Source organism: Nylanderia fulva, unplaced genomic scaffold (assembly GCF_048542155.1).
Source record: "Nylanderia fulva isolate GAGA-0341 unplaced genomic scaffold, ASM4854215v1 Scaffold3, whole genome shotgun sequence".
Lineage (NCBI taxonomy): Eukaryota > Metazoa > Arthropoda > Insecta > Hymenoptera > Formicidae > Nylanderia > Nylanderia fulva.
The window spans coordinates 1-25,465 of record NW_028190368.1 but is presented as its reverse complement, the minus strand read 5'-3'; the positions used below and the strand labels follow the sequence as shown (position 1 = coordinate 25,465).

At 36.1% G+C, this 25,465-nt stretch overlaps 2 protein-coding genes across 4 annotated transcripts; one reads left to right on the top strand and one right to left on the bottom strand.

Moving 5' to 3' along the window:
* The first annotated feature begins 31 nt into the window (after positions 1 to 31).
* Cals (calsyntenin 1) lies at positions 32 to 17,488 on the top strand. The gene is made up of 4 exons (XM_029304827.2): positions 32 to 513; positions 4,487 to 4,766; positions 7,853 to 8,664; positions 9,692 to 17,488. Exons 1-4 carry the CDS (start codon positions 384 to 386, stop codon positions 11,341 to 11,343), a joined length of 2,874 nt encoding a protein of 957 aa, XP_029160660.2. The 5' UTR covers positions 32 to 383; the 3' UTR covers positions 11,344 to 17,488.
* On the bottom strand, positions 17,440 to 22,707 carry LOC114941323 (dymeclin). 3 transcript variants are annotated; one of them, XM_029319748.2, is made up of 12 exons: positions 22,486 to 22,707; positions 21,690 to 21,992; positions 21,362 to 21,565; positions 20,991 to 21,235; positions 20,706 to 20,921; positions 20,390 to 20,571; positions 20,183 to 20,308; positions 19,995 to 20,108; positions 19,671 to 19,901; positions 19,410 to 19,592; positions 19,167 to 19,283; positions 17,440 to 19,077 (listed from the first exon to the last, which is right to left on the bottom strand). In XM_029319748.2, the coding sequence occupies exons 2-12, from the start codon at positions 21,974 to 21,976 to the stop codon at positions 18,910 to 18,912; spliced, it is 2,073 nt and encodes a 690-aa protein (XP_029175581.1). In that variant the 5' UTR covers positions 21,977 to 21,992; positions 22,486 to 22,707; the 3' UTR covers positions 17,440 to 18,909. The 3 variants fall into 3 exon arrangements, with proteins under 3 accessions (XP_029175581.1, XP_029178850.1, XP_029155029.1); XM_029323017.2 differs by having other exon boundaries at positions 22,623 to 22,695; XM_029299196.2 differs by lacking the exon at positions 22,486 to 22,707 and adding an exon at positions 22,334 to 22,469.
* Between the last annotated feature and the right edge of the window lie 2,758 nt (positions 22,708 to 25,465).

Below are 25,465 nucleotides of genomic sequence, written 5' to 3'. Positions count from 1 at the left end.
TCGAAACTAGCGTGTCTCTCTCTCTCCCGACTCTGGCGAATCGATATTCCGCTCAAATATTGACTCCGCGATTGTGTGTGCGGTGTGTCGCGAGAGCGAGCGCGCGCGAGAGAGAGTTCGTCCGTCCTGTGCAGAGTTAGGCGGTGATGCTCCTTTAAAAAAAGTGGAGTGCTCCCCGAGGTGAGCGCGTGCGAGTGCGAGATACGCCGTCTCCCGCTGCGGAGAGAGCGCGAGAGTGCCATAACGAAGCTCGTAAGGAAGCGTAGTAGGAAAAGGTGCGTAAGTCACGTTGCGCGCGGATAGACAGACGATCTCGCGTAGTGACAAGAGGAACAAGGACGAGGACAGTGGCGGACGACCGGACGATCCGCAGCGGAGGAAATATGCTGCCGCGGACGACGACGAGCACGCTGCTCTGCGGGCTGCTGGCCTTGTGTGTCGGGCTCACCCACGCGAGCATCGCGTCCGCCTTCGAGTCGACACCTCCGAGCTCCTACAACGATCATGGTGGAGGTGAATTTTCGTCTCTCTTTCCGTCTCTTTCTCCCTCCCGCGGTCTCCCGCGCTGCCCTACATTTCATGCTTTTTCACCTGGCAGAGTCTCGTCGTACGCGTCGTTCTTCCCGATCGTCGCATATGTGTCATCCGTCATCCGGAGAAACGTCACGTCACGTCATGTCGCGTCGCGTCGCGTCGCGGCGACCCGCAGGTGTGCTCGTCGCACCTGCGGCTCGCCAAAACTGTTATGGCGATTTCATTGACCGTGTGCCTGTCTGTGCACCGTCTCGTTGCACAATATACGAGGACTTGAACGTTGCACTGCGCCCACCCGGTCGGTCGATAGCCACCGCTGACGCCGCCGCCGCCGTGAAACGGGCGAGAAAAGAAAGGCGGCTATTAAATTCTATTCCCTCCTCTACCTGTCAAGCGCGACTTTTTTTCTCCTTCTTTTCCGTGGAATTGTCCAGGTAAAAAAAACGAACGGGAAAAATGCAGGGTATCTCGAGGGATTTGACCATACTTGGACCGAACACGTATACTCGATTGTTGTTGATGTCGAATTCTCTTGACAGATGTTACAGGATCTCTACGGCGACGTAATAAAAAGATATCGAGGCGCTGTAAAGTTTCTCCGGCTTGCTTAGATTTTTCACGTTTTTTTTTATTATAGTTATAATTCGTTAGACGAATATATATGGAGTATTTTTTTGCACGACCGGGATTATTAATATGACAAATGATTAATTTTGTATATTTTCTGCGTAATGTTCTACGTCGCGAAATGTAGGATTTCAGTTTTACATTTTAATACCTTTGCACTCAGGGAATGTCGAAAATAATCGGGTTATGCAAAATTCCGCGATTTCGCTGAAATTTATTCGCGCATTCGTAAGCGACGATGATAATAAAATTGTCGAGACCACTCGATGCATCTCGATGCGACACAAGATTGTTTGCCATTGAAAGAAATATAATGATACGTTGCATATTTTTTATTTACATTTCAATATAATTGCCTTTTCATGTTCACATCTGGCAGTGATCGACTGCAGTATTATAAGACTTGAATCTGTTCTGATAAATAAAAAGATGAATGTGTGATAGTAGACGAATGGTAATAACATCTGGATGAAGAATAACGATCGGTCGTTTTAATACGTTACGCGATAATACATATTTTTTTACGTATATAATTCTTTATTATATTTTTTATTTTATTTTATACGATATAATTTTTTTATACATTTTTTGTGCACATATCTTTTATATATTTTTACATATCGTATAAAAGATATAATTATATATTATATAAAAAATATATTTTATATAATGTACTTAACTGTTTAACACTTTAAATTTATATTTATATAATATACTTAACATAATTTCTTCTGCTTAAATTGCAAAGTATTATGGATACTTAATTTTATATCAACGATAATATTTCAGAAACCTTTTGTAATTTTATCTGCTTAATTAAATGCACTTTTCGCGCAAATGGGGGACCCCTCTGACAATTACTTGGGGTTCGATTACCATCGTTCACCGAATGACGCTGTTAGTCATGCTCTTCGGAATAACAAACTAGGTGTGAATCACATTTGAAAAAGAAACCCCGGGGTAAAATTAGACTGATTTCGGGCAAAGCCCGAAAGTAAAGTGATGTGAATCTAATATTCCTGTCAGCGACGAGAGAGAGAGAGATCGTGTTACGCGTGTTAAAAATATTTGGTTGCATCCCGCGACACGTGTGAATGTGTGTGTGTGTGTTGGTCATTAATTATTCCTAATCACTTTCCGCTAAACTTAGAAAGTCCGTGAATGATATATAACTAAAAATTTTGTTTCAAGTATTTTAAACTTTCTTTACGGCAATCTTGCGTCCCATATAATGGATTGCATATCGCGATTATTGAATAAATGCATTTTAGCAACCCCGATGTATTTTGGTACGATAATACGTCAAAGTATATTTCATATACGAATAGTTAATTAGCGATCCTGGTGGTAATTATCGGCTCCTGGAATTAGATATTTGACCGATTCAACCGAATATTCTAATGAGATCGCCGAAATTTAAGTCGCGGTTTTATCATTACGACGACAGATGCGATATTAATTAAGCGATCCCATCCGTAATTTTATTTGTTTTTTGTTTACAATGATATCATACATGTTATTGCATCCTATAATATACATATAGACTTTGCTACTTTTAACGAGAAAAATATTTTATTCATTTCTCTGTGATTGATGATTATTAACAATTTATATATAGATATATGATATGTATAAAATTGTTTTTTTTATTATTTATCAAGGTAATATTTTATGTTGAGATGTATATCAATTATATTGCTAGGAATCGCGTGTATGTATCATGCGTAATCTTTAATACAGAAATCGTTTATATACGTTCATATTGATAGCTCTTGCATGATATGTGTGTTTGTATATTATTAATTAACTATATGACTGTGTATAAGAACTCACCATGTAGATGTGATTTTATTTTGTAGACGGGTTTTTACAAAACAAAATGTCAACTTTGATGCATTCGTTATATAGAGATAATTGCAAGATAATCGAAAAGCGTATTATGCATATGTTTCATAATTGACTTTCATTCCGCTATCGAAAGCGATTGCTCATAAATAATTACTCGGTGCTAGTTCAAAATATGCATGCACGTATCATAATCGTGAAAATATGGAAATCTGATGTTAACATGTAATTCGTCGGTTTAGCATACCGAACTGTCACCCATTTTCACACCCGAATTTACGGTTTAATTAATCGCGATAGATCTAGCATTTTTATTTTATGAAATAGCTTATTTTTCACGAATTTTTCAATGCAAACATCCAGTTTTAGTACCAAAGATCTTAATAATTAAATTTCACTCTTGAATTTCTGTTAAAATAAAGATAGATTTAAAAAAATTGAGTGAATAAAAATTTATCATGGTTTATTTTAATCTTTAAAATGTTTGCTATTTTAGCTTCTTGAACTTTTAGCTTCCGATTTTTTTAGACTTCTAAAAAGAGAAAATTTATTCAAGATTAATCTATCCATCAAAGTAATCTGATTCTAGGTCACATTGTGTGTTACAAAGCTTACATGAAAATATTAGTTGTCGACGGCTGCATTTCAGCTGCGTTAATAATTAACGGGATAATTATGAGCGAACGAACGCGCAAGAACGAACGTTTTTCGTCTAAGATACGCTTATATTGTTTAATGTTTTTCTCATTACACGTAGGTTGAAGAAGTTGACAACGAGAGTTAACGGACTGCTGCCTCTTTTATTTCACTTAACCCATTTCCGCTAAATTTTAAATTCTTCCCTTTTTGTTCGCGAAATATCATACGTAACGCGCGCCCGGAATATTTCCTGATGCTTAATTAAAAAGTTCGCTTGTTATACGGAACGGTAGATTTCATCGGTCTCTTTAAAATGCGCGTTGAAATTTTTCAATCGTCGCTAAATTGATTCATTAACTTTTTAATGCTTTGTTAAAATGGAATTGAATTTAAGATTTACACCATCGAAGCTCGTTCAATTTACAACAGCAACAATATACTGCGAGAAGGTTTCTATTCGATGAAATCCGACAATAAGCGGAACTATAGCATGGTAGGCGTTTTATTGGCCGAGATATGATACGCTTGTGCCATTATGTAAATTCGTACATGAAGTAGTCGTATAATACCGATTTCGATCCCCGAGTTTAACGAGGGACTGTATATATTCATTCCGGTTGTACCGTATGTTTCCGAGATGAATCAGCGAAATCTGACTATCTGTCTTCTTGGAAACGTTATCTTTTCCAAGGAGAGAAACGAAAAACACTGCTGCGAGGTATGCGAGTAATGTCACTTTAAAAATGACAAACCCGCGCGTAAACTGATAAGATGATCCTTTTTTCCTGCTTCTACTAAATTAGAGAAGATGTTGATTATTCGCCTACACGTGTTTTTGTAGTTCCACGACTGGATCTGGAGAGCCTCGAGAGCGGATATCATGGCCTGGTCAAGGAGAACGAAACTCTGGTCGAGGTCACGCCGCAGATCCGCGCCCTGGGAACGAAAGTTTGCTCCTTCCGCATCGCGAACAAGCATCACGGCGAGGCGCCGTTTGAGATTGTCCTGAAGGAGAAGGGGATGGCCGAGCTACGTGCGTTTCGGGTCCTGAATTGTGAAAAACGTCGTAATTACAAATTCGACATCGCCGCGGTCGGCTGCAACGGAGCGCAATCCGAGAAGTATGTTCTGCATTCATATGTGTACTGCTGGATGTAAAGAGATCACAACATTCACTTTTGCGCTCGAGCAATCGTAGCGAATTTTCTCCTCGTTTGTCGTATATATTATAACGACCCGAGTATTAAGTAACACGGGTATACAAAAACGCGCATTTGCTTAGGAAAAATTCTCCGCGATAAAAGTAAACTCGAGAAAAGTAGAGCGGAATGAACGATATACGGAAGAACTATACTTAAGTTTATAATTACGAGAATCAGCTCGGTTCAACACGCGACTGCTTCAATGCTGAACAAAATTTCTTATCGTATGATGTACTCGGCACTCAGATAAGTTAACTAGAGATTTACACTTCCACCTCGTCCGGCTTCTTTTCTTCGTACAGCATGGTTATCTTTTTCTACTGTAATTCGGATAACTCAGAGAGGAAAACTTCCGTTGAAAGGTATTAAATAACAATGACTGTAAGATAATATAAACATGTTTTATTCAGCATTTTTTAGTTTCTAAAAATATGCCGTATATTAAACTCTTTTAGAAGAATTTAATATATGGCATATTTTAAGCCTACTATAGAAAAGTTGAAGAAAAGATATTTATATATTTTACAGTCATTGTTATTTAATATATAATACACATATATACATATACATAATGTTATGTTATGTATGTTTTATATGTGCGCGCGTAACAGCGCAGAACTTTTTCATTAAAATTAATGGACATTTCATCAAATGAATTACTTCCTCGGAATTATCCTATTTTGCATACTCTGTACATACATACACACATCTATAAGAAAGAGAGAGAGATATATATATGACAGTTGACATATCCATTATGTTTTTGATTCGAGGAAGTAAATATCACTTTATAATTTCTGCATTATATTTTAAATTTTAATTTGTATGCCCCGAGATATAAGTACAAATTATGTACATCATGCGCGCCGCGTTTTATCACATACATTATTACCATAACACATTAGTTACAGATGTCTAAAAAGTTGCAACAAAGTTTGCTCATATATTACCATTATATCGGAAATATATCGTTTCACCTTGTGTTGATCTGCAGTTAAAGTCGTAATAAGTCATTTTTTTTTTTTTTACGAATATAGGTCATCGGATCGTGTGCGTCGTGCCGGTACAACGCCAATTTTTTCCGGTCTGCATTGACGCGTCGTGTATACGCCATAATCCTGACGTGTATCGACTAAATGAGGAAATAACTCCCGGCTTGAGTGCACAAATTTTCTCATTACAAGGGCTGTGCGATTTTCACACCCGTCCGAAACAATAACTGCCGTTTATTCCCTCGTGTACGCGCTCGATCTTTTACCTCGATAAATGTGTTACGCGATTCTCGAAATAAAACATTTCGCGAATTAATAATATATAAAAGTAAATATAAAATTTTACGCAGAAACACAATCTCTAAAAAAATTGTAATATATCTCCAAATTAAGTCAAGTTGATTTTTGTTAGAAAATTATTTTTAAAAAAATTATAATGTATAAAATGTAAAACAGATGAAACTTAAATTGTGAAACAAACACACGCATAGGGACCATAAATCATATAAAATGGTTCAATTTCATGTGTCTGAAACATAATGTTAGTGACAACTAGATGTAACAAATGTGATAAAATTTTGCAATATATGGGTAAAAAACAGGAAGTTCCGCAATTGCAGAGATAATTCACTGTGAAAGGCTAATACGCCCTGTTTCCAACCGGAATCTCTCTCTCACCTCCACCAACGAATCGACAGATCAATAGTGAAACATCTCGTACATACGTACATACAATGTACGATGCTTTTATATATGAAAGATTTCGTGATGAATTTTTTATTACAGCACGAAAACGCGATACGTTATAATGAAATTTTACTTTGACGACTGTCATATGGAATTATGGCGATATCGATCGGCTGATATCGCGGCTGGCCTCAACAATCACTGTTGTTTCACTGAGAGATAATTTCATATCGTAATTTCTAATTAGTCTATATCCACACGTAGATCCGACATATATATTGTTATGACATTAATACTCAGAAGAGGTCAAGCGAGGGAATAATATCGCCCACAGCAACTTTGTGCGTCCGATTATTTATTATTGCACATTCTATTCTGGCAGATTTTCCACGCATTGATTTGGCCGTGTCTAAAATTTCAAACGTAAATAGATTCCGAGCATGTGTGTAACACTCACAAACAGCAGTTGTTTGAACGTGTTTTCAACAACGAAACAATTCCGAGTCGAAATTCAATCCTTTTCGATCGTACATACGGTCTCTGCGGTATCGTTTTATTGACTTTTCCATTGTATGTCACATATTAAATTTCCGATACCCGCACCAAAGTGGACACTGTCATATAAATGTTTTACATTAAGTATATATCGACAATGTTTGTTCGGTCCTATAATTCTTTTATACTCTTTTTCGGCGGAAGTACGAAACGGACGTGTTTCCCTCCTTCTCGTTAACAACGCGGAAATATTAAAAAATACATACTAATTTCGTATATCGCGGCACTTTGTGAAGTATGAGCGCCACTTTGTGAAGTATAACTTTTAATTGACTCGAAAATCCATTACATTTAAACTCACTTACAAAGATAAGCATATAACTATGCTGGCGTAAAATTGCTATTTTTTTATCTTGACATAAAAATTGTTAGAGAATACCCTTTATACACTGAAAAATAAATCTCTTTTATAAATCTACTCTGGGGATTCGTGGAATTATATTGCAAATCCTCGGCTGTAATCCGTCCTGAAAATACTCTTTCTGATAGCTGGAAATAAACTCTTTTAAATCTGTTATATAGATGCATTTATAGCTTAAAAACTTTAAGGCTTCTAATTCACAAGGCTTATCAAAAAACATACATATATATATATATACAATATATATACTCAGGTTTATTATATGCTTTCCAGTAAATATAGAAAATACCGATACATTAATTGCAGAGAACCAGAAATATAAACGTGAGAATTCCAAGAATCTGGTATTCTAGACTTGTAGACTAGCGGAAGAGACATCCTGTAATGCGCTTCCTTTAATATTCTTCCAGCGCCACTGTTCACATCACCGTGGTCGATGTCAACGAATACGCGCCGCAATTTCTTCAGCCAGCCTACGTCAGCACCGTGGACGAGGGTCGCCTCTACGAGGAGGTGGTCCGGGTCGAGGCATCCGATCGAGATTGCACGCCCAAGTTCGGCGACGTCTGCAAGTACGAGATCCTCACCGCCGACCAGCCCTTCATCATCGACAACGAGGGTGCCATTCGTAACACCGAGCCCCTGGACTACGAACGCTCGCATAACTACATACTCAGCGTGGTCGCGTACGACTGCGGCATGAAACAATCTGCGCCGGCAATGGTTACGGTCAAGGTGAATCGCGTGTGCGCACCAGGATGGCGCGGCATCCCCGAGAGAGTCGACTACGCCGCCGGAGTTGGCTCGCAGCCTCTGTTACCTTCGGCGCGACTCGATCTCTGTGACGCGCCCTGCATCCTGCGAAACGTGCGAGCCACCCTGACCCTGGCCACCGATCACATCGGCAAGGGTTGCGATCGGGATACCTATGGAGTGCGCAGCCAACGGAAATTGTGCGGCGCTTCGCGAGACAGCGTGGATCTGCTGCCTACTCCTGGACCCACGAGCTCCTGGACGGCATCCCTGTCCAGAGACGAAGGTAGAGAGGCCGACGAGATCTTTGAGTTTGACGGCGTGGACTCGGCGGCGATTGTGCCGAGCGATGTGTTGGTGCACAGCCTGGCGCAGAAATTCACCATCGGCGTCTGGGTCAAACATCGACCGCGTCCGCGACAGGATCCGCATGTCAAGGAGCACATTCTGTGCGCTGCTGATGATCACAGTAAGTTTCAGTGACGTTACGATATTTTCAGTTAATGGATATTTATTATTTTCACTTGTACGATTACTTTTTAACATTATTGCAGTTTTCTATTTTATGAAATTTGTTTCATTTATTTTATTGAATTTTATTTCTATTACTTCTATTAATGGAAACAAATTGTGTTTGATGAAAAAAAACTGTTACAAATAATTTTTTCTTTTTTGAAAATCTAAGTTAATTTAAAGTTATTCATAAGTTTTAAGGTTTTTGAACTTACTATTTATATATATTTTTTCGAATGATGTTTCCAAAATTGCACAAAATCATAAATACATCATTGACTCTGCATCATCAGCTACGTCATGTTCCATGATCGTTTATATTATAATTACCCTGATTGACTTATAGTAGGAGAACGACGAACGAGCTAAGCCAATAATTCCAGTTTTCCTTTATATACCCGAGGGAGAGACAATAATCATTTTAGACAGCTGATAAGCTCACCGGTCGTTCCGATGTCAAGTGATGTTCGTCGACGTAATCGTTGTTAGCAGAATACATTATGCGCCGTCGAGAGTGCGCGCGCTCAAGCATTAAAATATACATGTTCGCTTCGCGGAAACGCCAGAGTATTATCGTGAAGTTTCGAACAAAGCGGCTTAATCCTTGCGCAGAATGAATTTTGGCAAGAAATCAGGTCGCTCGCGCGCATTTATATAGGTCGTCGCTTACGCTCGCGTTCTCTCGCGAAGAGTTAAACTCAAATATCCTGCCTATCTACCTCCCACCCTGGCGTCCCTCTTTCACCGCTCTGAAATACAAATCTTTCTAAATACCGACCGGTCTCTATGGGCGACGGCGTAATCCTGGGTTATACAAACGTTCGCCCTCGTCCTTCCTCTTCGCGAAGTTTCTCCTCTCTTCTCTCCTCTTCGTTCCCTTTCACGTTAAATTCTCCTCTCCCTTTAATACCGTCGTGCGCATATTTATTACGCGGCGATGTCACGAAAGGTGCAACTAATGCTGCGCGCCGTTTCAATTACAGAGATGAATAGGCACCATTACGCCCTGTTCATAAGGAACTGCAGATTGATTTTGCTGCTGAGACGCGACTTCTCCGAGGGCGATCCCAACATCTTCCGCGCAGCCGAGTGGCGTTGGAAGCTCAGCCAGGTATGCGACGACAAGTGGCATCACTACGCGATCCAGGTGGATTTCCCGCGCGTTAACTTGTACGTCGACGGCGAGGAGTGGCGCGCCGACGACAAGAATCCCGAGGTCATCGACGATTGGCCACTACATCCGGCCAAAGGCGTCAACACCACCCTGGCTGTCGGCGCGTGCTGGCAGGGTTCCGAGAACAAGACTAAACATCATTTCCGCGGTTACCTCGCCGGTCTCTCCGTCTTAGTCGGGCGAAACGAGAAACCGGAAGTGCTCTCCTGCCTACGACGCTGCCAGGAGGGCATCCACGTGCCGCCCATGGATCTGTTGCAACCGGGCACTCAGCTGCTGACCAATTCCGACCTGACCGAAGTGCGGATCGACGGTGACAATCGCACGAACGTGGAGACTCTGCTACGTCGTATCGGCTATTCCAATTCTCGACGTTTCCCGACGCCTGGTCGCCGTAACTTCCGCCTTGACACGACAATCGTCTGCGAGGGCAGTGAGAACACGCCTCTACCGGTGCCGACCGTGCAATCCTACGTCACTGTACTACCGCCTCCTCGACCGGGCATCACTGTCAACGGCACCGGTTACGTGGCCAGAGAGTATGCAGACTTCCGGCTGGGAGTGCGCGTATTCCCAGACGCGCGGGTCACCGCCGGATCGGCCGCCCGATTGGACGCCTGCGCCGTCAGCGTTTATCCGAGCCTTAATCCCGATCACGAAAGCCTGGGATTACCCGCTGACGCCCTGCTCGCATTCCACGACATCTCCGCCCGCGTTGATCGGGACGGCGTCGTTCTCTCGGGCGCAGATTCGCCCTACAACTATCAGCAGCTGATCCGTCTTATCATGTACACGAATCGCAAGCCGGCTTACTATCTCGATCGCGTCTTCAAGCTCACTTGCTCCGAGCTGAGTGGTCGCTTCGCCAGTAACGAGTACGTGCAGACGCTAGCTGTGATCCATCCCAAGGAGAAGACGACTGTTCCTCCGACACCTGCGGAACCGCCTATTGCCAGAATCATGGAACCGGCACCGGGTCACGCGCAACTTTCGCCGCATCATGCCGATCTGACGGAGGAATACGCCACAGCCGCGCTTCGCGAGGGCAGTAGAACTATCGGCGGCGCCGGTGGTAGCCACGCTGTGACCATCGTGGCCGCCGCCTGCATCGGTTTTCTACTGCTGATGGCGGTGGTGGGCGCTGCGCGGGTCCGCGGAGCGGCTAAACGACGACGATCCGCTGGTGACGAACTCGCCGCCGAGACAGAGATGGCCTGGGACGACTCGGCCCTTGCCATCACCGTGAATCCAATGGACAGATTGACGGAGCACGATCAACATCACCAGAGTCAACGGGAGGAGGACGTGGACGACTCCGGCAGCTCCGACTCCGAGGACGGCTCGTTCCGGGATGACGACCTCGACAGCTCCGACTGCGAGAACGATTGCGAGCTGAGCAACGGCCGGCACCGCCGTCACAATTCGCCGCACGATCTGGAATGGGATCATCGTGACGTTTAAATCACCCTACCTATCTCTACACTGAGCGCATTCACATCCCCCTTTTTCTTCGCGGTTTTTGGCATTTGAGAAGAGTACTGGCCGCGTGTCGCTTTCCGCAAAAAGATTGTTCCAGCGTTTCTCCGACGGCTATCGGCAAGTTTCGCGAGTTTATTCCGCGGGAGTAAAGAGTTTCGGATCATTGTCTACGCGGACGTTTCTCGTCGAACGCGATTTTGCATTCGTCCGAAAGATCGTTCGCTCGAAATTCTCTTCCCGTTGTATATCGGATATTACGACGCGTCGAAGAAATTAGAATATTTACTACGCTTTCGAATCTTCAGAAGATAGAGTACTAAGGTTTAAACGTTCTAACGTGCTTTTCATACCGCTCGATCGACTCTCTAAACGATTATTATCCCTATTTACTGTGCGCTCGCGAAAGCGTTATCGCATTACATCCGTCCCCTTTTCGTAGACGACGTCGGTACAATTATTACGAATAAAGTAAAGAAATGAGACACATATACGGCATTCAGTTAGTACTCGTCTGAAGCGCCAGGAAAAATCTGTAAGAGTGCGGGACGCTTTATCGAATAGTTAAAACTCTTTCTACCTACGAACGCACGTCGATGTTTGGTAGAATCGGAAATACACGCAGAAGATACTTAAAACATTGCCGAGAATATATTTACCGGCAATTATTAATTTATATTCTTGACTCAATCATTGATAGTAGAGTAGAACAAAAGGGGACTTTTTTTATATCCCTAACTCTATCTTTTTCTCCTTTTTACTCTATATCCTACGGTTATTGCTATTTTATTACTCGTACTAACGATTATAATAATACGCTACGATTATATCCAAGCTACTTTATATCAATAGTTATTGTTTTCGTTATTATTTTTTACAGGCAGGACGGTCCGTTAGCCGATAGTTTTTAAATGCGAAACAGTGTTGAAGCAACTCTATATTCTTCCTCGTCTTATCGACTAAACCTTACTTAAGACCCACATGCATTTGATCTCATGAATGTAATTCTCTTGCAATAATTGTGTCTTTCGTATTTTCATCAAAAGCGCTCGCGAGCTACGAGTTGATGTAAAACTATAAATCGGCAGCAAAAACGCGCGCGATAGTTTACGAAGTAAGCTAAAAAAAAGCTGCTCGCTTCAGCGTAGCACGTGAGTCTGGGCTGAGTCTGGGCCACACGATAACTTGCCCAATTTTCCATCTTTATTTCTAAGTCGTTAATCCTGCGATAAGTTTTTTCTTTTGCACACAATGTTCGCTTCTTTTTCATTAGAAGAAGAGAGAAACTTACAATTGTCACGCATTTTATGATAGTGCTTCAACGTCGTTAAAGTAATCAGTATAACATCATATCCGTATACAATTGTGTGCGCATACGAAAGCGGCCGCTTTTAATTAAAAAAGACGTACCGGTCAACTAGTCCGCGAATACTCGGAGAAAATTAAATTCAATAATAGAGAGCGATACATAACGCGAGGGAGAGCAGATGCTTCATATGTTACGTAATTTTTTCCCGAGGTATAAATATTCATTTTTAATTAATTAAAATTATTTGACACGTGAAGAATCGGCTTGTAACGCGAATATATATATCTTTCCCTCGCGTTGAACATTCTCTTAATTTCTCCTACAAGTATTCGCGAATTAACGGCAGGTACCGTACGCACCCACACGTGCTCTACATACACACATACATATATATATACACTATATATACAGTGTCCATTCATTATTTCGTGGCGAAAGTCTCGTCTCGAGTAGTAGACGATTATTCTAAAGTAATGCGCAGCGGCTGGAGAAGCTATCAGCTTCTCTCGTTTATTTTCCCCGACACAAGACGCGTCATATTGTGCAATCGCTCTCTTTTCGCAGAGGAAACTGAGTTTTACGTGCCTTTTAAGCAGTAGTACATTGAATTCTCCGCTCCACGTCTAAGTATTGTATTTTAATAGCTAATCATCTCTCAGGCCGCGGCGCGTTTTTTCTCAGTGGCCGCTCTATATTGTTGTTATCGAGACCTTTCGCGGTTGCCGATGGCTCTCTCATCCGGTGTATACAGTTTATTTATACGATTTATTGTGATTACAACTTTCGCGTCGGTATCGCGAAAAGTTTCGATTGTATTTTTAGACATTTACGGCTGTTAGGAGTTAAGGATCGGACGACGTCGTGCTTTCGCTAGACGTGGTTTCCTGGTTTCCGTGCGACTTGTGGTCATCGTCGTCGTCGTCGTCGTCCGGCGAGCTGTCACGAGTTTCGATATACAATGCCTGTCGATGGTTTCGTATCGGAAAACGCGTCATACACGTGCAATGATTGCAGGGTACATTAACTCTGTCTCTCTCTCTCTCTGTCTTTCGAAATGGTGACATGACGACTGCGCATTCGTACTCGCCACGAAGTAATGAACGGATTTCTGTGTGTATGTGTGTGTTATGTATGTGTGTGTCGGCGTAATAATTTATAACTATACCGAATCGTTTGACGGAGGCACTTATAGGTGTACCGAAAGAAAAACTCGTGTACGGATATATCTATATTCATATTTAGGGAACTATTGTAATGAACAATTTATTTTTTCAACGAGCATATCATATCATTTTTATAAAGGGATTCGGCGTTCGAAAAACGTTTTTTGGGAAATCCTTTCGTCAACGAGCGATCTTGCAATTCCGCGGTCGCGAAAAAAAAAAAGAAAAAGAAAAACGTCGTCGCACTTTGCCACATATGAGTGAAATGCAATTTCTTTCTCGTTTAGTGTCCGCGATTCTCCAGGGACAAATTTCTTTTTTTTCCTTACCTCCGTTTCTGAAGGGAAGAAAGGGGGGAGGCTATTCTATATAACGATACACCCTCTCTTACGCATTTCTCCGATTTCACGCGAGAGCAGATGCAGAATTTCAGATTGTTCTAAACGAGAAAACCGAGGTCGATGACTATTGTAAGAAAAAGATAAGGACGCGTATGATCGTTTATCTGTTCCTGATAACACCAGATCGCATATACACTTATATATACGTAAAAAAATACCGGTGTGTGTACTGCTTGCTTTTATACTATATTTTCCTTTCTAGCATTTTCCTAACGTGATATCATTATTATTGCAACGCGACTCTCAATGCGCGCGCGTGTAATGTATAATCTCGTATTTTATAAAGATCTATAACGCAACACACGCAGTAAAGGTATCGATATATAAAGTTCAATCAAGATACTCGACTTCCACATGAATATATATTCTCGGAAGATCCGAAACACAATCGAGGAAATAAGATCTGGCCTTTACGACTGTGTCTAAATTAGCTTACGTAAATGTACACACGCGTGTTTGTATGCTTAATCTTCGAGCATAAGTGCACGGTGAATTAAACAGAGAGATATGAGATTCCTGTTTCGTTTGATCGTCGTACAAGCGATATTATATCATAATACTTGATCATCGTACACACGACACCGTAATGATACTACATACACCCTCTTCGAGTGCACGATGTCGAGGTAACGAAGTTGAAAGAGAAGCGAAAAGATCGGTATGAAAAAAAGATATTTCGCTAAAAAAAATAATAATTGTACTCGACCGTATATGTAGGGTATCCCTTTTTTTACACATTTTTTATCGGTCTCTTATCATCCTTTTCTTTTCTGTTTTCATCATTTGAAACATTTACGATTTAAAGAGATCTTTGTATATTATTATATATACTTATTCTAAAAAATATCTTCTATTTCAACAATATCTCTCTTATCTTGTTGTATGGATATTTTGAAATTAGGAGTAATATGTGTGTGACAGAATATTACTTGATATCGATATATGTATAGTTATAACTTATAACTTAAGTTGTCTAAAAGTCGAATTATTAGAAAAAAAAGATAAATGTGGTAATAAGATATTTATATAATTTAAATACTGTAAAATAAGGGGCGCCCTAATTCATGCGGACATCTTTTCGCTATTCCGAAAGAAGTTTCTTTCAATCGATAATCAAGAGGTAATTAAGATGAAAAAGCGAATTCGCAAAGACGTAAAACTAATCGGGTGCGCCCGCTCTAAAGATATGTACTTAATTACTAATTAACAGGAAACGGAAAAACACTACGCAGAATAAAACCAACTAGATGATACTATTATATAATATGTATACATAAAAAAAAAAAGAATATATCTAAGCTGTTTGCAAATGATGATGATAATGATGATGATATAAAGGGGAAAAGAGGAAAAAGAGAAAAGGGGAAGGAAAATGAATTTGTAATGTACCATTGTATTTTGTAGACAGCTAGAGAGTGTGTACGTATACATATGCATAGGTACCCGCGTGTATGTATGTATGTACGTATGTTTACGTAATATAAATATACATACACTCTACCCTCTTGTCTCACTTATACACAGAAACATAAAAACACACACACGTATCGTACCATTTGCGGAAAACAGAGGAATATTTTGGATTTAAAAAAGAAAGAAAAAAATAACAAGGAGAAATGAGAAAGAGCTCGCGTGGAAAAATGTCGGAAGCTGTAAAAGCACCAGATTACATTTTCCGAATTTCCGAATACGAGAGAGACTCCTCTCTCTTTCGCGCGCGCGTCTATCTCGCGAAACGAGGGGTACATATATATTCTCTTCAGCGCATATTACATTCGCCCGCTACCACCGACGCGTATCGTATCGACTTTTACACGTACAATATACACGCTCACGTATCTTCGATACGACGACAGAATGAAACATCCATGTGCATGTATAGACGCGCGATCACGCGCGCGTGTAAATCGAGAAATTATAACGCTTCGCGGGGCGAGAACGCTCTCGTGTCATTCGTCTGATCCTCCGCTTTAGCTTTTAGAGCTCGCCTTCTCTTTTCGCGCGCGTGCGAGAAGCGGCAAATGGAAAGATGTTGAGAAAAAAAAAAGGAAATAAATATTAATCCTACAGCGATAGTAGAGCAAGATTTAGCGATCCGGCTAAAGAATGTTCCGTTAAGGCTTCTGGATCCTTGATCGACTGTCGAGAGAAAGAATAGTTTTCCAACTATTTCGAAAGTGTGCTAAAGCACATCTAAAGTTGTGTCTCATCAAAATATCTTTTTATGGAAAAATGACACGCAAGAATTTTCAGCGTGTATTTTCTCGCTTCAGCAATTCTAACATGGTCGGCGAGGAGCCAGGAGCCTTGCTAATGAAATTTTATGAAATTTTTAATTCACGCACACGTGGCGCGAGATGCATAAGAACGGTCCGATCATGATTGATATTGTATTGATAGATTTTGTTAAAACGAAAATTCGAAAATGAACGAGGTTGCTGCGTATATTTTGTGGAGCGCATTTTATTTTCGAATGATTCGGAATGGAAAGTTTTATAATTAAATCACGGAAAGTGTATTAAATGTTTGTAAAAAAAATACATATGACATATCTCTCATAAAATATACTAAGCGATCACTCCAGGAACTTCGTTATTATTTCTCTTTATATATGCGCGATGCTGAAAGGAAGATAAAGGAATAGCGTAGTAATGATATAATCGGACGTTAACAATAAAATAAAAAGTAAATTGCACGACGGTGGTGTAATGAGTGAAATAATCAACTATTTCTTAGCTAGGCCGTAATGGAGTATCACTACGTGCCGACTAAATTCCCTCCCATCGCAGATTGATTGTGTGTTAACTAATAAGATTAAATAACGATATAGTACAGTTAAGGAATTTAATTATTATGGATAAATAAATAATTAAAAAAAATACTATCTGTATACTAAGCACACACGTTTCAAGCCGTAACGTGACGTATGGCTAAGGCAATGTTTATGACTTAAACGAGTTTTTAATTAATTTTAACGTGACACACTGAGTTACTCGGCGCGTCCGCACCGCGACGCACAGAAACGTCAAATTACCTTGTTAACTCTGCAAACTGAAAGATCGTTCAAGATAAAAAAAAAGAAGTATTAGCAATAGTATAACTACACACACACATACACACACGTACACGATACAAGATCACGCGCGGCCGCATATACACGCTGCACAGGCTAGGAAAAATGAAATATTATCTATAACGACATTATAAATAAATATTAAGACGTCAACTGTATTTGTTTAATAAAGATGTACATTCGACGTGTGACGATTGACCATTGAATATCCGGCAGGTCACCAATTTCGATAAATTTCTAATTTGGATTTGATAAGAATTTTATTTCGAACGAGAGATTAAATGTGTCTCTCCGATATTTTCCATAGATTATTCTTGCATTTGTACGTTATATGCGATTTAAATGTCCTGCCGGTTAAAAATGGACATTGAATTATTTCTATTCTCTCTCCTACATATTTTTCCCTTTCATATTTTTGTCCTATAAATTATGTTTTACGGTAAATCTTACGCTAAATGAACGTTTAAATAAGAAGCAAAAGTAAGTATTTATATAAATATTTGAAGTTTTTTTTATTAATCTATATATATATATTAAATAAAAATTTATCTGCACATATACAGCATAAATAATAACAGAACTATATAAATCTAATGTCGGGATCTGCGATATTTTAAATTACATAAATAGAAACTTGATATTTTCTTAATAATTATTTACAAATATATCAAACACCATATATGTTTAAAATCAATATTATAGTTCGATGCTCTACTTCAGACTATCACACATGAGATATATTTCATTAAAAAAAATTCGATAATTTTATATATTTTTTTTATATTGATGTTTCAAAATGATATATGTATATATTTGAGAAGTTACATCATTCGGAAAAATTGTGTATGTATTCAAAATGTCAGAAGATGAGATATTGCAAGAGATTTAGTCTTGAAGAGTTTATACAAGTATTTGTAAATTATATGACTTGTCGAGATTATAACTTTTTATGTATATTTTTTAGTAAATACTTTTAATAAAACAAAAATTTATTTATATTATTTTCTATAGTAATGTTCGTAATGCAAAATATTAATAACTTTAATCGGTTTTCTCAACATGTAGTTATTTTTTTCTAACTCTTTCCTATTTTATATATATTAATGTGTTGTATATGTATATATGTGTGTGTGTATATTATATCATTTATATATTCATAACACAAAATTGTAAAAAGATTACATTTTCAAAAATGTAAAACTACTCGTATGAATCTTTTTTATATCTTGTGTTAGATGTGTAATATGGAAATTAGAAGGCAATAATTTAAATATTTTAATTTTTTTGTGATTCCATAATAAATATGAAATTACTAATTTACTAGAGAATGGAGTGATATATAATAAAAAATTTCATTTCTAATATTCTGATTATAAAGCGTCTCCTTCAATACATTTATATTTGATGTCATGTTATATTCTTTTTGCGCTCTGTATACACTTTTATTCCTCAGTTCTTAAAATTTCCATTTTCCATTATCAAAGGGAAAGTAGTTACATTTTTCTTTCGACAATTTGTATGTGTATTACAAATTTATTTCCTATATTATTATCCTACCGTTATCATTTCGGATATTTATAGTAGGATGCATCCCTCATCTCAGTATCAGCAAACAATGATTGTTGTCTCGCTATTGTTGTGAGAAAATAATTTTATGTTTTCCGCGCTCCAATGCAATAAAGCTCCTTGACAAACGACGCTCCACACATAAGGAATGAAGAACTCTTCCGGTTGTTCCTCTTCCACATATTTAAATTTTAATTCTGGAAATTTCTATAAAAAGCAATACATATAACAAGATTAAAAATTGTTTATATAATTTAAATAGATGACATAATTCCTCCAATAATCTCTATACATACTCTTAAACGATCTCGTGGCCATTCTAAAGTTCCTTGCTGTATAGTAGCCAATACTTGGCTAACACCAATTTGCGACTGATCTTTTTGCTCCAATTTATAAGAAAAGAAATTAATCACCTAGAAATCAGACATGTTCAAAATTCGATTATTGCATTAATTTAAATTTACAATATATTAAAATAATTAAAACAATTTTTTTTATTATTAAAATATATATAAATGTTATATCATTTGTACACTTACAGAATCAATATTTTGCACGATATCTTGGAAAGCAGAGTGCATTCTAAATGGTTGAAAAACATCCTTTTTATATAAGAGAGTGTAAACTAAGTTTGGGTTGTATGCGAGTCTGTGAGTTAAACAGCTATTTATAATTTCTAGCACCATCCGTAGAACTTCCTCAAGAATGGTTAAATCTTGAATCTGCAATACATATTTTAATTGACAATACAGATTGACTTATTTAATATGATATATCTTATATTGTACATATATATCTACCAAATCTGTATTTGCAACGGTAGCATTTCCATTAACAGTTACACTAATAGTATTATCAGAAGAAGTTATCGGCTGTGTTTGCGCTCGAATTTTTGCTTCTAACCGAGCGTGCTTTTTCGCAAGAGTCTCGAAGAGACTCAGCAATCTTTGACTAACATAAGGATGTAAGGATGTGAATTGGGCAGACATGTTTGCCAAAGCTGCTAGACAGTTCGTATGAAGATATTTGTCCTAACAAAGATAAAAAAATATAATTGTAATTTTTTTTAAATGTTTTGTGATTTTAAATCAATATATAATATAAAAAGGATGTCATATACTTACTCTCATTTTAAACATATTATATTGTATCGTGCGAATCACAACAAGGATTAAAAGACCACCTAATGATATTTCGCTTATGGATCTCTCAGTGTACCATGTTACACCTTTGAGCATCTTAAGTAAAATAATATAATTATTAATTGTTGTGTTAATCATAATACAATTACATAAAATATCACAATACTTACAATTTCATGTATCCGTTTGTTAAACGTTTCATCTTCACTTAAAATTAAAAGAATAATAAGGGACATATAAATATGATGTGATGTATTGTTTGGTGCATGATATAATATTTGCAATATTGGAGTTACCTATAAATAAACATTCACATGAGAGATCATTAAATATTAAACGTAATTCAATTTTAAAAAATAAATTTTTAGATCACTTACCAATAATTGTATATCAGGCCTTTTCATTATGTCCTGTTTCACACTCGAATTCCTATGTAACAGCATATAGAGCAGGAGTGTGATTTCATCTGTATTTGGTATCTTACAAATAGTGCTATATAATTTATTTAAATTAAATTTAAAGACCTCGACTGTTTTCGTTTGTGATGTAGGTTGATCTTCTGCAAAAGAATATTTTTATCATTGAAATAATTTGAAATCCAACACAATCAAATTCTTCACCAAAATAATATCACAATTATATAAATTAAATAATATTCATAATTATATTAGATTAGTTTAATGCATCTCTCACCTTGCATATCTATAAAAGAAAAAAGCGCGTTTCTATATGGATTTTGCGTAGCAGTACAATGATTCGTCAAAACCAATAGAAGTAATAGAGACTGACTAGCGAGTGGAGTTTCCGTATCGCGTTTTCTCTCCTCGTCCTCAGCAGTACCGTTATGTGCAATCTGTACATTTTTCGAACCACTACCAATGCCCATTTTTATTACGTTCCATAATCCAGCTAAAATAATATTTTATATTAACACTTATAAGACAAATCGCTCGCGTTTTGTGATAGTGTCATATTTACCAGCTATACTGAATACAATACTACCCCCAGGTTGCTGTGTCAGTAATCCTGGAGGAGCGTGCTCCTGTTGTATAAAATTGTGCAACAGTATACACACCACAGCAGGTGCTTGTTGACTTGAATGCGCATGCATCGCTATCCTATATACAGTGCTATATTCGGCTGCAGTTTGAGAAAATAATTGCACCGAAAGTAACACAAGTAAACAATTAATTGCTTCCAAATGAACAACATATGTAAATTCACTAAAAAAAGATGCTGATTTATAATACACATGTATAGTAAATGTATTTTATATATTTTTAAAAATGTACATACACATATATGTTTAAATATATGTTATTTAAGTATATTTAAGTATATTCACTTACCATAGAGGTACATCTATAATAAGTTCTATCAATGCATCAAAAAGTTCTTCCAATCTAAGAGAAGATAATGCTTCATTTGCTGAAGTTGTTTGTGGTGCTTCAATGTGTCTTAACATTTCTTCCTCACCAACAGTCTCAATAAAATACTTCAAAATGCATCTCACAGCAAATAGTGCATTGTATGTTTGCCATGTTGATATTATACTGTAGGTACACAAATTTATACAATTTAGTTTATCGCATATTGTTTTATAGACAAAATAAAAACTTTTTATATATAACAATTTAATTAATTATAATGTACCATAATAAAGTGACAGAGGCTTACTTTTGATTTTGAACCGGTGCTAGCAGTTCATTAATGCGTACAAGAGCTACTTGTATCAGAGTACCAAAGTTGCCAGTAATCAAATTATTAACGAGTAATTGTTGACACGATAAGTCTAGTCTTGAATCGAGCTCTATTTGATCGTTTCTTGTAATAGGTGGTCGCATGTTGTAAGATAAAAAAGTGTTCCAGAATGGATCATTTGCAAGTATGCTTTGCTTTCCGCAGAATCTTTCCAGGTATACATTTTTGGAGAGATCTTCATAGCGACTTGGTGTTGTACCCATTGCTTTTATTGATCTTCTGAAAATTAAATAGCAATAACTTTCAATATTTGAAGTATCTCAAGTAAATATTTCTTTTTTTTATAAACACTTATATCACTTTTTATTCAGATACATGTAATATTTATATGTATATATACAATTTGCTCTTTTATATATATATATATATATACACACACATGCAAAACTAATGTAATGTAATGTTATATCAAAGAAAATCAAGTAAGTTGGCACATTCTATTGAATTTGAATAATTCTTTAAACCATCAACAACAATAAATATAAACATAAAAATTTCTTTCTGAAAACCAATATAATCAACAGTTTCTTTGACAGTTCACTTTGACAACAGCTTAGTACTTAGAATGAATCGATAAGAAGAATTACGCGCAATTGACCGCGAATATTTTAACGATACAATGTACAATTATATTAGCACATTGCTTTTTTAATATAACGATATTATTTTGCCGAGAGCATTCGTCGTGACGAATCAAACGAACTAATCTAACCTTCACACGTCATGTATTGAAGATGTTTGGCAAGATCGCAAGATCACTTCTTATTTCAGCCAGCGATTATTTACAATGTAATTCTTCACTAGAGATATCCGTACTTCATTTCATCTGTTGAAATAAAGTGTACTTACAAAATTACAGATATTAATAGTAAACTTGCATACGACGCATTGACAGGAAAAAGTTCCACTGGTATCAGCACCAGCTGACGTTACGTCAGTGACGTATCGGTACAGTCGATAGTCGATCATTGATGAATCGATTCTATCATATCAACGCAATAAAAAGAATTGTGTATAAATAAATATAATTCCCGCCATTCAATGATCTGATAATAATTTAATAGATTTTGCAATTAAACTGTTAATTTGTAAGAAAATGCAAAATAATAATTGTATGTGTCTTCAATTTATTTCTAAACTATCCGAAATATAATATGAAACTTATAACGCTCAAGATTAAAAAAAAAAATTATTATCGCTGCTAATAATTATTAAAACATTAAAAAATTAAAAAGTGTATTTAATAATATATAGAAAAACATTAATAAGATGGTCCTCCAAAATATATAAAAAAATATTTTAAAAAGACGTGTAAAAATTGCGATACATGCATAATATTGATTAATTACGTAATGTGTAAAATTATATATAAATAATGTATATATAAATATTAAATGTTTTAAAACTTTAACAAAAAATGTGAATAAAAAAATGTCATCTATAAGATCTGATTTTGCGATCAAAATATCTATACGCTTCTATTATATTGCAATATAATAATAGATATTGCAATATAAATTCTAACGTTTGATTTTTATATTTGAAGAATAAAGATTTTATCAAAAAATTATTTATATCAATTACCTTATTATTTTATATCAAATTTTTATGTTTCAAGATAAATAAAACTCATGACATTAATGAATTAAAAATTTAAAATTTTGTTATGTTAGAAGAAGAACAATACAATAAAATTTAACTGCAAAAAATGTGCCAATATATTCTTTTTTAAATTCTTTTTCTTTTAATTTTGAGAAGGCTCTGATATGTTAAAAATATCGATTTATCACGCTTTTTTAAAGAGTACTAGATAACACAAGCGCGCCACAAACAAATTATTAAATTATAACGCATAATAAAAATTTAAGAATACTTATGTACTGCACATAATAAAAATTCGGCGAATATAAATTTAAAACATAATGGAAATTCAAGAATTAAAATTAGGTACACAATAAAAATTCAAGAATAAAATTATGTACAAATAGAAATTCAGTGAATAAAAATTATTTACATAAAAGAAATACGACAAATTAAAATTATATACGTAATAGAAATTGGACAAATTAAAATTATTTAGATAAAAGAAATACAGTGAATTAAAATTATGTACATTACGGAAATTCGGCAAATTAAAATAATGTACATAATAAAATTTCAGCGAATTAAAATAAAAATAACGCTTCCCTGTCGCGATAGCCCACAACGGTGCAAAAAATAAGTATTATATGTATACATTATTATATATATTATTTATTGCCTATATAAGCAATAAATAATATATTATTAATAATATATATATTCTGTTTTTCTTTTGTTTACCTTTTGTTTATAAAGCTATATAAAAGAAATTCTAACTGTTAATGAAAAAAAAACTAATTTGGAATAGAGGAATTTTAGTAAATAGAAAAAATCGATAATGATTAAAATATAAAGCTTAATATGCCTAATAATGAATTATAACGATCAAATGTTTAACTCATATAAGCAATAATTAATATATTATTAATAATCATTTTCTATTTTCTACAATAGCTCTATTATAAAGTAATTTTTTTTTATTTACAATTAAAATTCTCCTTTACACAGCTTTATATACAAAAAATAAACAAAAGAAAAATAGAATAACATATTTGTTCTGCACATTTATGCTATTAATATAAAAATATTAAACAAGAGAAATATTTAGTCTTTAAAAAATAATCCTAAAATAAAGCAACTGACTAATATAATACATAAAATTGGGTATCTAATTATCATATAAATTATAAAGTTCTGCAAACATTTTACTCGAGAAGCAAGCTTTTGCATCGCCAGATTCAGAATGCAAACTATCGTTATTTGATTGTGAACAACTAAGACGTTAAATATTAAATGTTAGCAAATAGCTCATACGTGATTCTAAAGCCAGGTATTCCCTCAAAGATCTCTCTACTTTCTTGTCTGTGCATTTCTTGAATTATTATTATGTCGTGACATAATTTTAATTCATCGTACTTTTATTATGTCTCGACATAATTTTAACTCATCGAATTTTTATTATGTCTCAACATATTTTAATTCATCGAATATTTATTATGTCTCTAAAGTGATTTTCGTTTCGCTTGTAGTTGAACGCTATAGAAAATACAGTAGTTTAAAGAAAATTGTCAAAATTGATTCTTTACAAATTTCAAGATTATCGAATTCTGCTTTTTCCATTAATATATTTTTCGATTAAAAATGTTTTAAACAATAAAAATCGATTCCAAACACAACTAAACATCAGAATTTTAAATATCTTAAAATTTGACACTTTTTAAATTTCTTATATTTCGCTTAAAAATTTTTATTCGCACTTGGAAATGTCCTGTCTTTAGGATATTTAGTTAAATGTGGCACCTGAGTTTAGAGAATTAAATTTTATATACAAAAAACGACAGCATTTCAAACGGAAACCTCGTAAATGTAAAAATCTAAATTTACAATTGTGTCCCAACTTTAGAATAAAACAAATCTAAATACGCAGTATTATTTAATATCGTTTCTAAATGTAAAAAATGATTTTCGTTTCTTGTAGTTGTACGCTTTAAAAAATACAGTATATTAAATAAAACTGTCAAAGTTAATTCTATTAAAATTTCAAGATTTTCGAATTCTGCATTTTCCATTAATATATTTTTCGATTGGGAATTTTATTAAAAATCGATTCC